The following is a 12,799-nucleotide window of genomic DNA, read 5'->3' as shown; positions in this document are numbered from 1 at the left end:
ATGTAATCAGCCTATCAGCAGGAGGGGACAATATGTAATCAGCCTATCAGCAGGAGGGGACAATATGTAATCAGCCTATCATATTTGCGCTAGGCTTGCACAGTATGGATATATATATAAAATCTGCACTCTACATGGTCTAGACAGAGAGAGAGAGAATAGAAATTTATTTTCAAGCGCATTAATATAGACAGCTTCTTGTACTTACGTTGGGTCATTGGCCAGATTCAGGAACAGACAGACGTTATCCATGGACCCATTTTCCTCAAAGTCGGACTTGAAGAACCTGGCGGTCTCCATGTTTACCTGGTGGGAAAGAAGATGGCCGAACACTCAGCACCCTCAGTTCTGTGTGGAGGGACAATAGAGACATTACAGTCTTTATGCACTTTGGTAGTTTACTTAGCAGTCTGTAAAACCCTGGTCAACCTAAAAGTGACAGGTTACCATTCAGCGCCTGGTCACCATTGGCAGCAGCCATTTTTGCGCTCAGTCAGTGATGTCAAGAGGTCCTTAGTGGATTCATGGGCTGCCGCCTTATGAATATCGGTTAAGTAATCAGTATAGCTGCCGCCACTGTGTCGGTGACCCATGCGCTTTAGTACAGCAGGCGTTTAGCGTGTTACAAGAGAAATCTTACACCCATGGCAGCGAACACAATGGCAAAGTTGTCGTCGTGATAATCCATCACGTCCTTCGATTTCTTCACTAGACCGGCCTGTCTGCAAATCTGAGCCGCGATCTAGGGGAGAGAACAGGACAAAGTGCTACCAATCAGCAAAATAAACCCCAAACAAGTATGAAAAACATATAAAAAAAACATTAATTTATACAGTTTTATCAGTCAATTCCTGAGTTAACCAGATGACTCCTGTTACCATTCCTCACATGGCTGGTATTTTATTTTGCATACAGTATATGTATTTCAGTTATGGTCATATAGATCTATTCTATACTAATATAACTGAAATGAAAATAGCGACAAACAATTATTTACTAGACAGGAAATAACTCCTCATACTGGGCCTGTATCCTGCACATCACTCCTCATACTGGGCCTATGTCCTGCACATCACTCCTCATACTGGGCCTGTGTCCTGCACATCACTCCTCATACTGGGCCTATGTCCTGCACATCACTCCTCATACTGGGCCTATGTCCTGCACATCACTCCTCATACTGGGCCTGTGTCCTGCACATCACTCCTCATACTGGGCCTGTGTCCTGCACATCACTCCTCATACTGGGCCTGTGTCCTGCACATAACTCCTCATACTGGGCCTGTATCCTGCACATCACTCCTCATACTGGGCCTGTATCATGCACATCACTCCTCATACTGGGCCTGTGTCCTGCACATCACTCCTCATACTGGGCCTGTGTCCTGCACATCACTCCTCATACTGGGCCTGTGTCCTGCACATCACTTCTCATACTGGGCCTGTGTCCTGCACATCACTCCTCACACTGGGCCTGTGTCCTGCACATCACTCCTCATACTGGGCCTATGTCCTGCACATCACTCCTCATACTGGGCCTATGTCCTGCACATCACTCCTCATACTGGGTCTGTATCCTACACATCACTCCTCATACTGGGTCTGTGTCCTGCACATCACTCCTCATATTAAGCCTGTGTCCTGCACATCACCACTAATACTGGGCCTGTGTCCTGCACATCACTCCTCATACTGGGCCTGTATCCTGCACATCACTCCTCATACTGGGTCTGTGTCCTGCACGTCACTCCTCATACTGGGCCTGTATCCTGCACATCACTCCTCATACTGGGTCTGTGTCCTGCACATCACTCCTCATATTAAGCCTGTGTCCTGCACATCACCACTAATACTGGGCCTGTGTCCTGCACATCACCACTAATACTGGGTCTGTATCCTGCACATCACTCCTCACACTGGGCCTGTATCCTGCTCATCACTCCTCATACTGGGTCTGTGTCCTGCACATCACTCCTCATATTAAGCCTGTGTCCTGCACATCACTCCTCACACTGAGCCTGTATCCTGCACAACACTCCTCACACTGGGTCTGTGTCCTGCACATCACTCCTCATACTGGGTCTGTATCCTGCACATCACTCCTCATACTGGGTCTGTATCCTGCACATCACTCCTCATACTGGGCCTGTATCCTGCACATCACTCCTCATACTGGGTCTGTGTCCTGCACATCACTCCTCATATTAAGCCTGTGTCCTGCACATCACCACTAATACTGGGCCTGTGTCCTGCACATCACTCCTCATACTGGGCCTGTATCCTGCACATCACTCCTCATACTGGGTCTGTGTCCTGCATGTCACTCCTCATACTGGGCCTGTATCCTGCACGTCACTCCTCATACTGGGTCTGTGTCCTGCACATCACTCCTCATATTAAGCCTGTGTCCTGCACATCACCACTAATACTGGGCCTGTGTCCTGCACATCACCACTAATACTGGGCCTGTGTCCTGCACATCACTCCTCATACTGGGCCTGTATCCTGCACATCACTCCTCATACTGGGCCTGTATCCTGAACATCACTACTCATGCTGGGTCTGTGTCCTGCACATTACCGCTCACGCTGGGTCTGTGTCCTGCACATTACCGCTCACGCTGGGCCTGTATCCTGCACATCACCGCTCATGCTGGGCCTGTATCCTTCACATCACTCCTCATGCTGGGCCTGTATCCTGCACATCACTCCTCATACTGGGCCTGTATCCTGCATATCACTCCTCATACTGGGCCTGTATCCTGCACATCACGCCTCATACTGGGTCTGTGTCCTGCACATGACTCCTCATACTGGGCCTGTGTCCTGCACATGACTCCTCATACTGGGCCTGTGTCCTGCACATGACTCCTCATACTGGGCCTGTGTCCTGCACATCACTCCTCATACTGGGCCTGTGTCCTGCACATCACTCCTCTTACTGGGCCTGTGTCCTGCACATCACTCCTCATACTGGGCCTGTGTCCTGCACATCACTCCTCATACTGGGCCTGTGTCCTGCACATCACTCCTCATACTGGGCCTGTGTCCTGCACATCACTCCTCATACTGGGCCTGTATCCTGCACATCACTCCTCATACTGGGCCTGTGTCCTGCACATCACTCCTCATACTGGGCCTGTGTCCTGCACATCACTCCACATACTGGGCCTGTGTCCTGCACATCACTCCTCACACTGGGCCTGTATCCTGCACATCACTTCTCACACTGGGCCTGTGTCCTGCACATCACTCCTCACACTGGGCCTGTGTCCTGCACATCACTCCTCATACTGGGCCTATGTCCTGCACATCACTCCTCATACTGGGCCTATGTCCTGCACATCACTCCTCATACTGGGTCTGTGTCCTGCACATCACTCCTCATACTGGGCCTATGTCCTGCACATCACTCCTCATACTGGGCCTATGTCCTGCACATCACTCCTCATACTGGGCCTGTATCCTGCACATCACTCCTCATACTGGGTCTGTGTCCTGCACGTCACTCCTCATACTGGGCCTGTATCCTGCACATCACTCCTCATAATGGGTCTGTGTCCTGCACATCACTCCTCATATTAAGCCTGTGTCCTGCACATCACCACTAATACTGGGCCTGTGTCCTGCACATCACCACTAATACTGGGTCTGTATCCTGCACATCACTCCTCACACTGGGCCTGTATCCTGCTCATCACTCCTCATACTGGGTCTGTGTCCTGCACATCACTCCTCATATTAAGCCTGTGTCCTGCACATCACTCCTCACACTGGGCCTGTATCCTGCACAACACTCCTCACACTGGGTCTGTGTCCTGCACATCACTCCTCATACTGGGTCTGTATCCTGCACATCACTCCTCATACTGGGTCTGTATCCTGCACATCACTCCTCATACTGGGCCTGTATCCTGCACATCACTCCTCATACTGGGTCTGTGTCCTGCACATCACTCCTCATATTAAGCCTGTGTCCTGCACATTACCACTAATACTGGGCCTGTGTCCTGCACATCACTCCTCATACTGGGCCTGTATCCTGCACATCACTCCTCATACTGGGTCTGTGTCCTGCACGTCACTCCTCATACTGGGCCTGTATCCTGCACATCACTCCTCATACTGGGTCTGTGTCCTGCACATCACTCCTCATATTAAGCCTGTGTCCTGCACATCACCACTAAAACTGGGCCTGTGTCCTGCACATCACTCCTCATACTGGGCCTGTATCCTGCACATCACTCCTCATACTGGGTCTGTGTCCTGCACGTCACTCCTCATACTGGGCCTGTATCCTGCACATCACTCCTCATACTGGGTCTGTGTCCTGCACATCACTCCTCATATTAAGCCTGTGTCCTGCACATCACCACTAATACTGGGCCTGTGTCCTGCACATCACCACTAATACTGGGTCTGTATCCTGCACATCACTCCTCACACTGGGCCTGTATCCTGCTCATCACTCCTCATACTGGGTCTGTGTCCTGCACATCACTCCTCATATTAAGCCTGTGTCCTGCACATCACTCCTCACACTGAGCCTGTATCCTGCACAACACTCCTCACACTGGGTCTGTGTCCTACACATCACTCCTCATACTGGGTCTGTATCCTGCACATCACTCCTCATACTGGGTCTGTATCCTGCACATCACTCCTCATACTGGGCCTGTATCCTGCACATCACTCCTCATACTGGGTCTGTGTCCTGCACATCACTCCTCATATTAAGCCTGTGTCCTGCACATCACCACTAATACTGGGCCTGTGTCCTGCACATCACTCCTCATACTGGGCCTGTATCCTGCACATCACTCCTCATACTGGGTCTGTGTCCTGCATGTCACTCCTCATACTGGGCCTGTATCCTGCACGTCACTCCTCATACTGGGTCTGTGTCCTGCACATCACTCCTCATATTAAGCCTGTGTCCTGCACATCACCACTAATACTGGGCCTGTGTCCTGCACATCACCACTAATACTGGGCCTGTGTCCTGCACATCACTCCTCATACTGGGCCTGTATCCTGCACATCACTCCTCATACTGGGCCTGTATCCTGAACATCACTACTCATGCTGGGTCTGTGTCCTGCACATTACCGCTCACGCTGGGTCTGTGTCCTGCACATTACCGCTCACGCTGGGCCTGTATCCTGCACATCACCGCTCATGCTGGGCCTGTATCCTTCACATCACTCCTCATGCTGGGCCTGTATCCTGCACATCACTCCTCATACTGGGCCTGTATCCTTCATATCACTCCTCATACTGGGCCTGTATCCTGCACATCACGCCTCATACTGGGTCTGTGTCCTGCACATGACTCCTCATACTGGGCCTGTGTCCTGCACATGACTCCTCATACTGGGCCTGTGTCCTGCACATGACTCCTCATACTGGGCCTGTGTCCTGCACATCACTCCTCATACTGGGCCTGTGTCCTGCACATCACTCCTCTTACTGGGCCTGTGTCCTGCACATCACTCCTCATACTGGGCCTGTGTCCTGCACATCACTCCTCATACTGGGCCTGTGTCCTGCACATCACTCCTCATACTGGGCCTGTGTCCTGCACATCACTCCTCATACTGGGCCTGTATCCTGCACATCACTCCTCATACTGGGCCTGTGTCCTGCACATCACTCCTCATACTGGGCCTGTGTCCTGCACATCACTCCACATACTGGGCCTGTGTCCTTTACATCACTCCTCACACTGGGCCTGTATCCTGCACATCACTTCTCACACTGGGCCTGTGTCCTGCACATCACTCCTCACACTGGGCCTGTGTCCTGCACATCACTCCTCATACTGGGCCTATGTCCTGCACATCACTCCTCATACTGGGCCTATGTCCTGCACATCACTCCTCATACTGGGTCTGTGTCCTGCACATCACTCCTCATACTGGGCCTATGTCCTGCACATCACTCCTCATACTGGGCCTATGTCCTGCACATCACTCCTCATACTGGGCCTGTATCCTGCACATCACTCCTCATACTGGGTCTGTGTCCTGCACGTCACTCCTCATACTGGGCCTGTATCCTGCACATCACTCCTCATACTGGGTCTGTGTCCTGCACATCACTCCTCATATTAAGCCTGTGTCCTGCACATCACCACTAATACTGGGCCTGTGTCCTGCACATCACCACTAATACTGGGTCTGTATCCTGCACATCACTCCTCACACTGGGCCTGTATCCTGCTCATCACTCCTCATACTGGGTCTGTGTCCTGCACATCACTCCTCATATTAAGCCTGTGTCCTGCACATCACTCCTCACACTGGGCCTGTATCCTGCACAACACTCCTCACACTGGGTCTGTGTCCTGCACATCACTCCTCATACTGGGTCTGTATCCTGCACATCACTCTTCATACTGGGTCTGTATCCTGCACATCACTCCTCATACTGGGCCTGTATCCTGCACATCACTCCTCATACTGGGTCTGTGTCCTGCACATCACTCCTCATATTAAGCCTGTGTCCTGCACATTACCACTAATACTGGGCCTGTGTCCTGCACATCACTCCTCATACTGGGCCTGTATCCTGCACATCACTCCTCATACTGGGTCTGTGTCCTGCACGTCACTCCTCATACTGGGCCTGTATCCTGCACATCACTCCTCATACTGGGTCTGTGTCCTGCACATCACTCCTCATATTAAGCCTGTGTCCTGCACATCACCACTAATACTGGGCCTGTGTCCTGCACATCACTCCTCATACTGGGCCTGTATCCTGCACATCACTCCTCATACTGGGTCTGTGTCCTGCACGTCACTCCTCATACTGGGCCTGTATCCTGCACATCACTCCTCATACTGGGTCTGTGTCCTGCACATCACTCCTCATATTAAGCCTGTGTCCTGCACATCACCACTAATACTGGGCCTGTGTCCTGCACATCACCACTAATACTGGGTCTGTATCCTGCACATCACTCCTCACACTGGGCCTGTATCCTGCTCATCACTCCTCATACTGGGTCTGTGTCCTGCACATCACTCCTCATATTAAGCCTGTGTCCTGCACATCACTCCTCACACTGAGCCTGTATCCTGCACAACACTCCTCACACTGGGTCTGTGTCCTGCACATCACTCCTCATACTGGGTCTGTATCCTGCACATCACTCCTCATACTGGGTCTGTATCCTGCACATCACTCCTCATACTGGGCCTGTATCCTGCACATCACTCCTCATACTGGGTCTGTGTCCTGCACATCACTCCTCATATTAAGCCTGTGTCCTGCACATCACCACTAATACTGGGCCTGTGTCCTGCACATCACTCCTCATACTGGGCCTGTATCCTGCACATCACTCCTCATACTGGGTCTGTGTCCTGCATGTCACTCCTCATACTGGGCCTGTATCCTGCACGTCACTCCTCATACTGGGTCTGTGTCCTGCACATCACTCCTCATATTAAGCCTGTGTCCTGCACATCACCACTAATACTGGGCCTGTGTCCTGCACATCACCACTAATACTGGGCCTGTGTCCTGCACATCACTCCTCATACTGGGCCTGTATCCTGCACATCACTCCTCATACTGGGCCTGTATCCTGAACATCACTACTCATGCTGGGTCTGTGTCCTGCACATTACCGCTCACGCTGGGTCTGTGTCCTGCACATTACCGCTCACGCTGGGCCTGTATCCTGCACATCACCGCTCATGCTGGGCCTGTATCCTTCACATCACTCCTCATGCTGGGCCTGTATCCTGCACATCACTCCTCATACTGGGCCTGTATCCTGCATATCACTCCTCATACTGGGCCTGTATCCTGCACATCACGCCTCATACTGGGTCTGTGTCCTGCACATGACTCCTCATACTGGGCCTGTGTCCTGCACATGACTCCTCATACTGGGCCTGTGTCCTGCACATGACTCCTCATACTGGGCCTGTGTCCTGCACATCACTCCTCATACTGGGCCTGTGTCCTGCACATCACTCCTCTTACTGGGCCTGTGTCCTGCACATCACTCCTCATACTGGGCCTGTGTCCTGCACATCACTCCTCATACTGGGCCTGTGTCCTGCACATCACTCCTCATACTGGGCCTGTGTCCTGCACATCACTCCTCATACTGGGCCTGTGTCCTGCACATCACTCCTCATACTGGGCCTGTGTCCTGCACATCACTCCTCATACTGGGCCTGTGTCCTGCACATCACTCCACATACTTGGCCTGTGTCCTGCACATCACTCCTCACACTGGGCCTGTATCCTGCACATCACTTCTCACACTGGGCCTGTGTCCTGCACATCACTCCTCACACTGGGCCTGTGTCCTGCACATCACTCCTCATACTGGGCCTATGTCCTGCACATCACTCCTCATACTGGGCCTATGTCCTGCACATCACTCCTCATACTGGGTCTGTGTCCTGCACATCACTCCTCATACTGGGCCTATGTCCTGCACATCACTCCTCATACTGGGCCTATGTCCTGCACATCACTCCTCATACTGGGCCTGTATCCTGCACATCACTCCTCATACTGGGTCTGTGTCCTGCACGTCACTCCTCATACTGGGCCTGTATCCTGCACATCACTCCTCATACTGGGTCTGTGTCCTGCACATCACTCCTCATATTAAGCCTGTGTCCTGCACATCACCACTAATACTGGGCCTGTGTCCTGCACATCACCACTAATACTGGGTCTGTATCCTGCACATCACTCCTCACACTGGGCCTGTATCCTGCTCATCACTCCTCATACTGGGTCTGTGTCCTGCACATCACTCCTCATATTAAGCCTGTGTCCTGCACATCACTCCTCACACTGGGCCTGTATCCTGCACAACACTCCTCACACTGGGTCTGTGTCCTGCACATCACTCCTCATACTGGGTCTGTATCCTGCACATCACTCCTCATACTCGGTCTGTATCCTGCACATCACTCCTCATACTGGGCCTGTATCCTGCACATCACTCCTCATACTGGGTCTGTGTCCTGCACATCACTCCTCATATTAAGCCTGTGTCCTGCACATTACCACTAATACTGGGCCTGTGTCCTGCACATCACTCCTCATACTGGGCCTGTATCCTGCACATCACTCCTCATACTGGGTCTGTGTCCTGCACGTCACTCCTCATACTGGGCCTGTATTCTGCACATCACTCCTCATACTGGGTCTGTGTCCTGCACATCACTCCTCATATTAAGCCTGTGTCCTGCACATCACCACTAATACTGGGCCTGTGTCCTGCACATCACCACTAATACTGGGCCTGTGTCCTGCACATCACTCCTCATACTGGGCCTGTATCCTGCACATCACTCCTCATACTGGGCCTGTATCCTGCACATCACTCCTCATACTGGGCCTGTATCCTGCACATCACTCCTCATACTGGGTCTGTGTCCTGCACGTCACTCCTCATACTGGGCCTGTATCCTGCACGTCACTCCTCATACTGGGCCTGTATCCTGCACATCACTTCTCACACTGGGCCTGTGTCCTGCACATCACTCCTCACACTGGGCCTGTGTCCTGCACATCACTCCTCATACTGGGCCTATGTCCTGCACATCACTCCTCATACTGGGCCTATGTCCTGCACATCACTCCTCATACTGGGTCTGTGTCCTGCACATCACTCCTCATACTGGGCCTATGTCCTGCACATCACTCCTCATACTGGGCCTATGTCCTGCACATCACTCCTCATACTGGGCCTGTATCCTGCACATCACTCCTCATACTGGGTCTGTGTCCTGCACGTCACTCCTCATACTGGGCCTGTATCCTGCACATCACTCCTCATACTGGGTCTGTGTCCTGCACATCACTCCTCATATTAAGCCTGTGTCCTGCACATCACCACTAATACTGGGCCTGTGTCCTGCACATCACCACTAATACTGGGTCTGTATCCTGCACATCACTCCTCACACTGGGCCTGTATCCTGCTCATCACTCCTCATACTGGGTCTGTGTCCAGCACATCACTCCTCATATTAAGCCTGTGTCCTGCACATCACTCCTCACACTGGGCCTGTATCCTGCACAACACTCCTCACACTGGGTCTGTGTCCTGCACATCACTCCTCATACTGGGTCTGTATCCTGCACATCACTCCTCATACTGGGTCTGTATCCTGCACATCACTCCTCATACTGGGCCTGTATCCTGCACATCACTCCTCATACTGGGTCTGTGTCCTGCACATCACTCCTCATATTAAGCCTGTGTCCTGCACATCACCACTAATACTGGGCCTGTGTCCTGCACATCACTCCTCATACTGGGCCTGTATCCTGCACATCACTCCTCATACTGGGTCTATGTCCTGCACGTCACTCCTCATACTGGGCCTGTATCCTGCACATCACTCCTCATACTGGGTCTGTGTCCTGCACATCACTCCTCATATTAAGCCTGTGTCCTGCACATCACCACTAATACTAGGCCTGTGTCCTGCACATCACCACTAATACTGGGCCTGTGTCCTGCACATCACTCCTCATACTGGGCCTGTATCCTGCACATCACTCCTCATACTGGGCCTGTATCCTGCACATCACTCCTCATACTGGGTCTGTGTCCTGCACGTCACTCCTCATACTGGGCCTGTGTCCTGCACATCACTCCTCATACTGGGCCTGTATCCTACACATCACTCCTCATGCTGGTCCTGTGTCCTGCACATCACTCCTCATGCTGGGCCTGTATCCTGAACATCACTCCTCATGCTGGGTCTGTGTCCTGCACATTACCGCTCACGCTGGGCCTGTATCCTGCACATCACTCCTCATACTGGGCCTGTATCCTGCACATCACTCCTCATACTGGGCCTGTATCCTGCATATCACTCCTCATACTGGGCCTGTATCCTGCACATTACTCCTCATACTGGGTCTGTGTCCTGCACATGACTCCTCATACTGGGCCTGTGTCCTGCACATGACTCCTCATACTGGGCCTGTGTCCTGCACATCTCTCCTCATACTGGGCCTGTGTCCTTCACATCACTCCTCATACTGGGCCTGTGTCCTGCACATCACTCCTCATACTGGGCCTGTGTCCTGCACATCACTCCTCATACTGGGCCTGTGTCCTGCACATCACTCCTCATACTGGGCCTGTATCCTGCACATCACTCCTCATACTGGGCCTGTGTCCTGCACATCACTCCTCATACTGGGCCTGTGTCCTGCACATCACTCCTCATACTGGGCCTGTGTCCTGCACATCACTCCTCACACTGGGCCTGTATCCTGCACATCACTTCTCACACTGGGCCTGTGTCCTGCACATCACTCCTCACACTGGGCCTGTGTCCTGCACATCACTCCTCATACTGGGCCTGTGTCCTGCACATCACTCCTCATACTGGGCCTGTGTCCTGCACATCACTCCTCATACTGGGTCTGTGTCCTGCATATCACTCCTCATACTGGGCCTGTGTCCTGCACATCACTCCTCATACTGGGCCTCTGTCCTGCACATCACTCCTCATACTGGGCCTGTGTCCTGCACATCACTCCTCATACTGGGCCTATATCCTGCACATCACTCCTCATACTGGGCCTGTATCCTGCACATCACTCCTCATACTGGGTCTGTATCCTGCACATCACTCCTCACACTGGGCCTGTATCCTGCTCATCACTCCTCATACTGGGTCTGTGTCCTGCTCATCACTCCTCATATTAAGCCTGTGTCCTGCACATCACTCCTCACACTGGGCCTGTATCCTGCACAACACTCCTCACACTGGGTCTTTGTCCTGCACATCACTCCTCATACTGGGTCTGTATCCTGCACATCACTCCTCATACTGGGTCTGTATCCTGCACATCACTCCTCATACTGGGCCTGTATCCTGCACATCACTCCTCATACTGGGTCTGTGTCCTGCACATCACTCCTCATATTAAGCCTGTGTCCTGCACATCACCACTAATACTGGGCCTGTGTCCTGCACATCACTCCTCATACTGGGCCTGTATCCTGCACATCACTCCTCATACTGGGTCTGTGTCCTGCACGTCACTCCTCATACTGGGCCTGTATCCTGCACATCACTCCTCATACTGGGTCTGTGTCCTGCACATCACTCCTCATATTAAGCCTGTGTCCTGCACATCACCACTAATACTGGGCCTGTGTCCTGCACATCACCACTAATACTGGGCCTGTATCCTGCACATCACTCCTCATACTGGGCCTGTATCCTGCACATCACTCCTCATACTGGGCCTGTATCCTGCACATCACTCCTCATACTGGGTCTGTGTCCTGCACGTCACTCCTCATACTGGGCCTGTATCCTACACATCACTCCTCATGCTGGGCCTGTGTCCTGCACATCACTCCTCATGCTGGGCCTGTATCCTGAACATCACTCCTCATGCTGGGTCTGTGTCCTGCACATTACCGCTCACGCTGGGCCTGTATCCTGCACATCACCGCTCATACTGGGCCTGTATCCTTCACATCACTCCTCATACTGGGCCTGTATCCTGCACATCACTCCTCATACTGGGCCTGTGTCCTGCACATCACTCCTCAAACTGGGCCTATGTCCTGCACATCACTCCTCATACTGGGCCTATGTCCTGCACATCACTCCTCATACTGGGTCTGTGTCCTGCACATCACTCCTCATACTTTGCCTGTATCCTGCACATCACTCCTCATACTGGGCCTGTATCCTGCACATCACGCCTCATACTGGGCCTGTGTCCTGCACATGACTCCTCATACTGGGCCTGTGTCCTGCACATTGGTCCTTATACCG

The 12,799-nt window shown here is 52.4% G+C and overlaps 1 protein-coding gene across 1 annotated transcript in view; it reads right to left on the bottom strand.

The window, feature by feature from the left end:
• Nucleotides 1-12,799, bottom strand: part of ATP6V1B1 (ATPase H+ transporting V1 subunit B1) — a 101,636-nt gene that overhangs the window by 14,743 nt on the left and 74,094 nt on the right. The window contains exons 7-8 of the mRNA XM_088463863.1: nucleotides 641-742; nucleotides 209-306 (exon numbers count right to left, since the gene is read on the bottom strand). Coding sequence (XP_088319989.1) covers nucleotides 209-306; nucleotides 641-742 — 200 coding nt within the window. The remainder of the gene's footprint in view (nucleotides 1-208; nucleotides 307-640; nucleotides 743-12,799) is intronic.

The sequence above is a fragment of the Taudactylus pleione genome, unplaced genomic scaffold (assembly GCF_031769625.1).
Source record: "Taudactylus pleione unplaced genomic scaffold, aTauple2 ptg001476l, whole genome shotgun sequence".
In the NCBI taxonomy this organism is placed as follows: Eukaryota; Metazoa; Chordata; class Amphibia; order Anura; family Myobatrachidae; genus Taudactylus; species Taudactylus pleione.
Note: the sequence above shows the minus strand (reverse complement) of the source record. Positions and strands in the feature narration are given on the sequence as shown.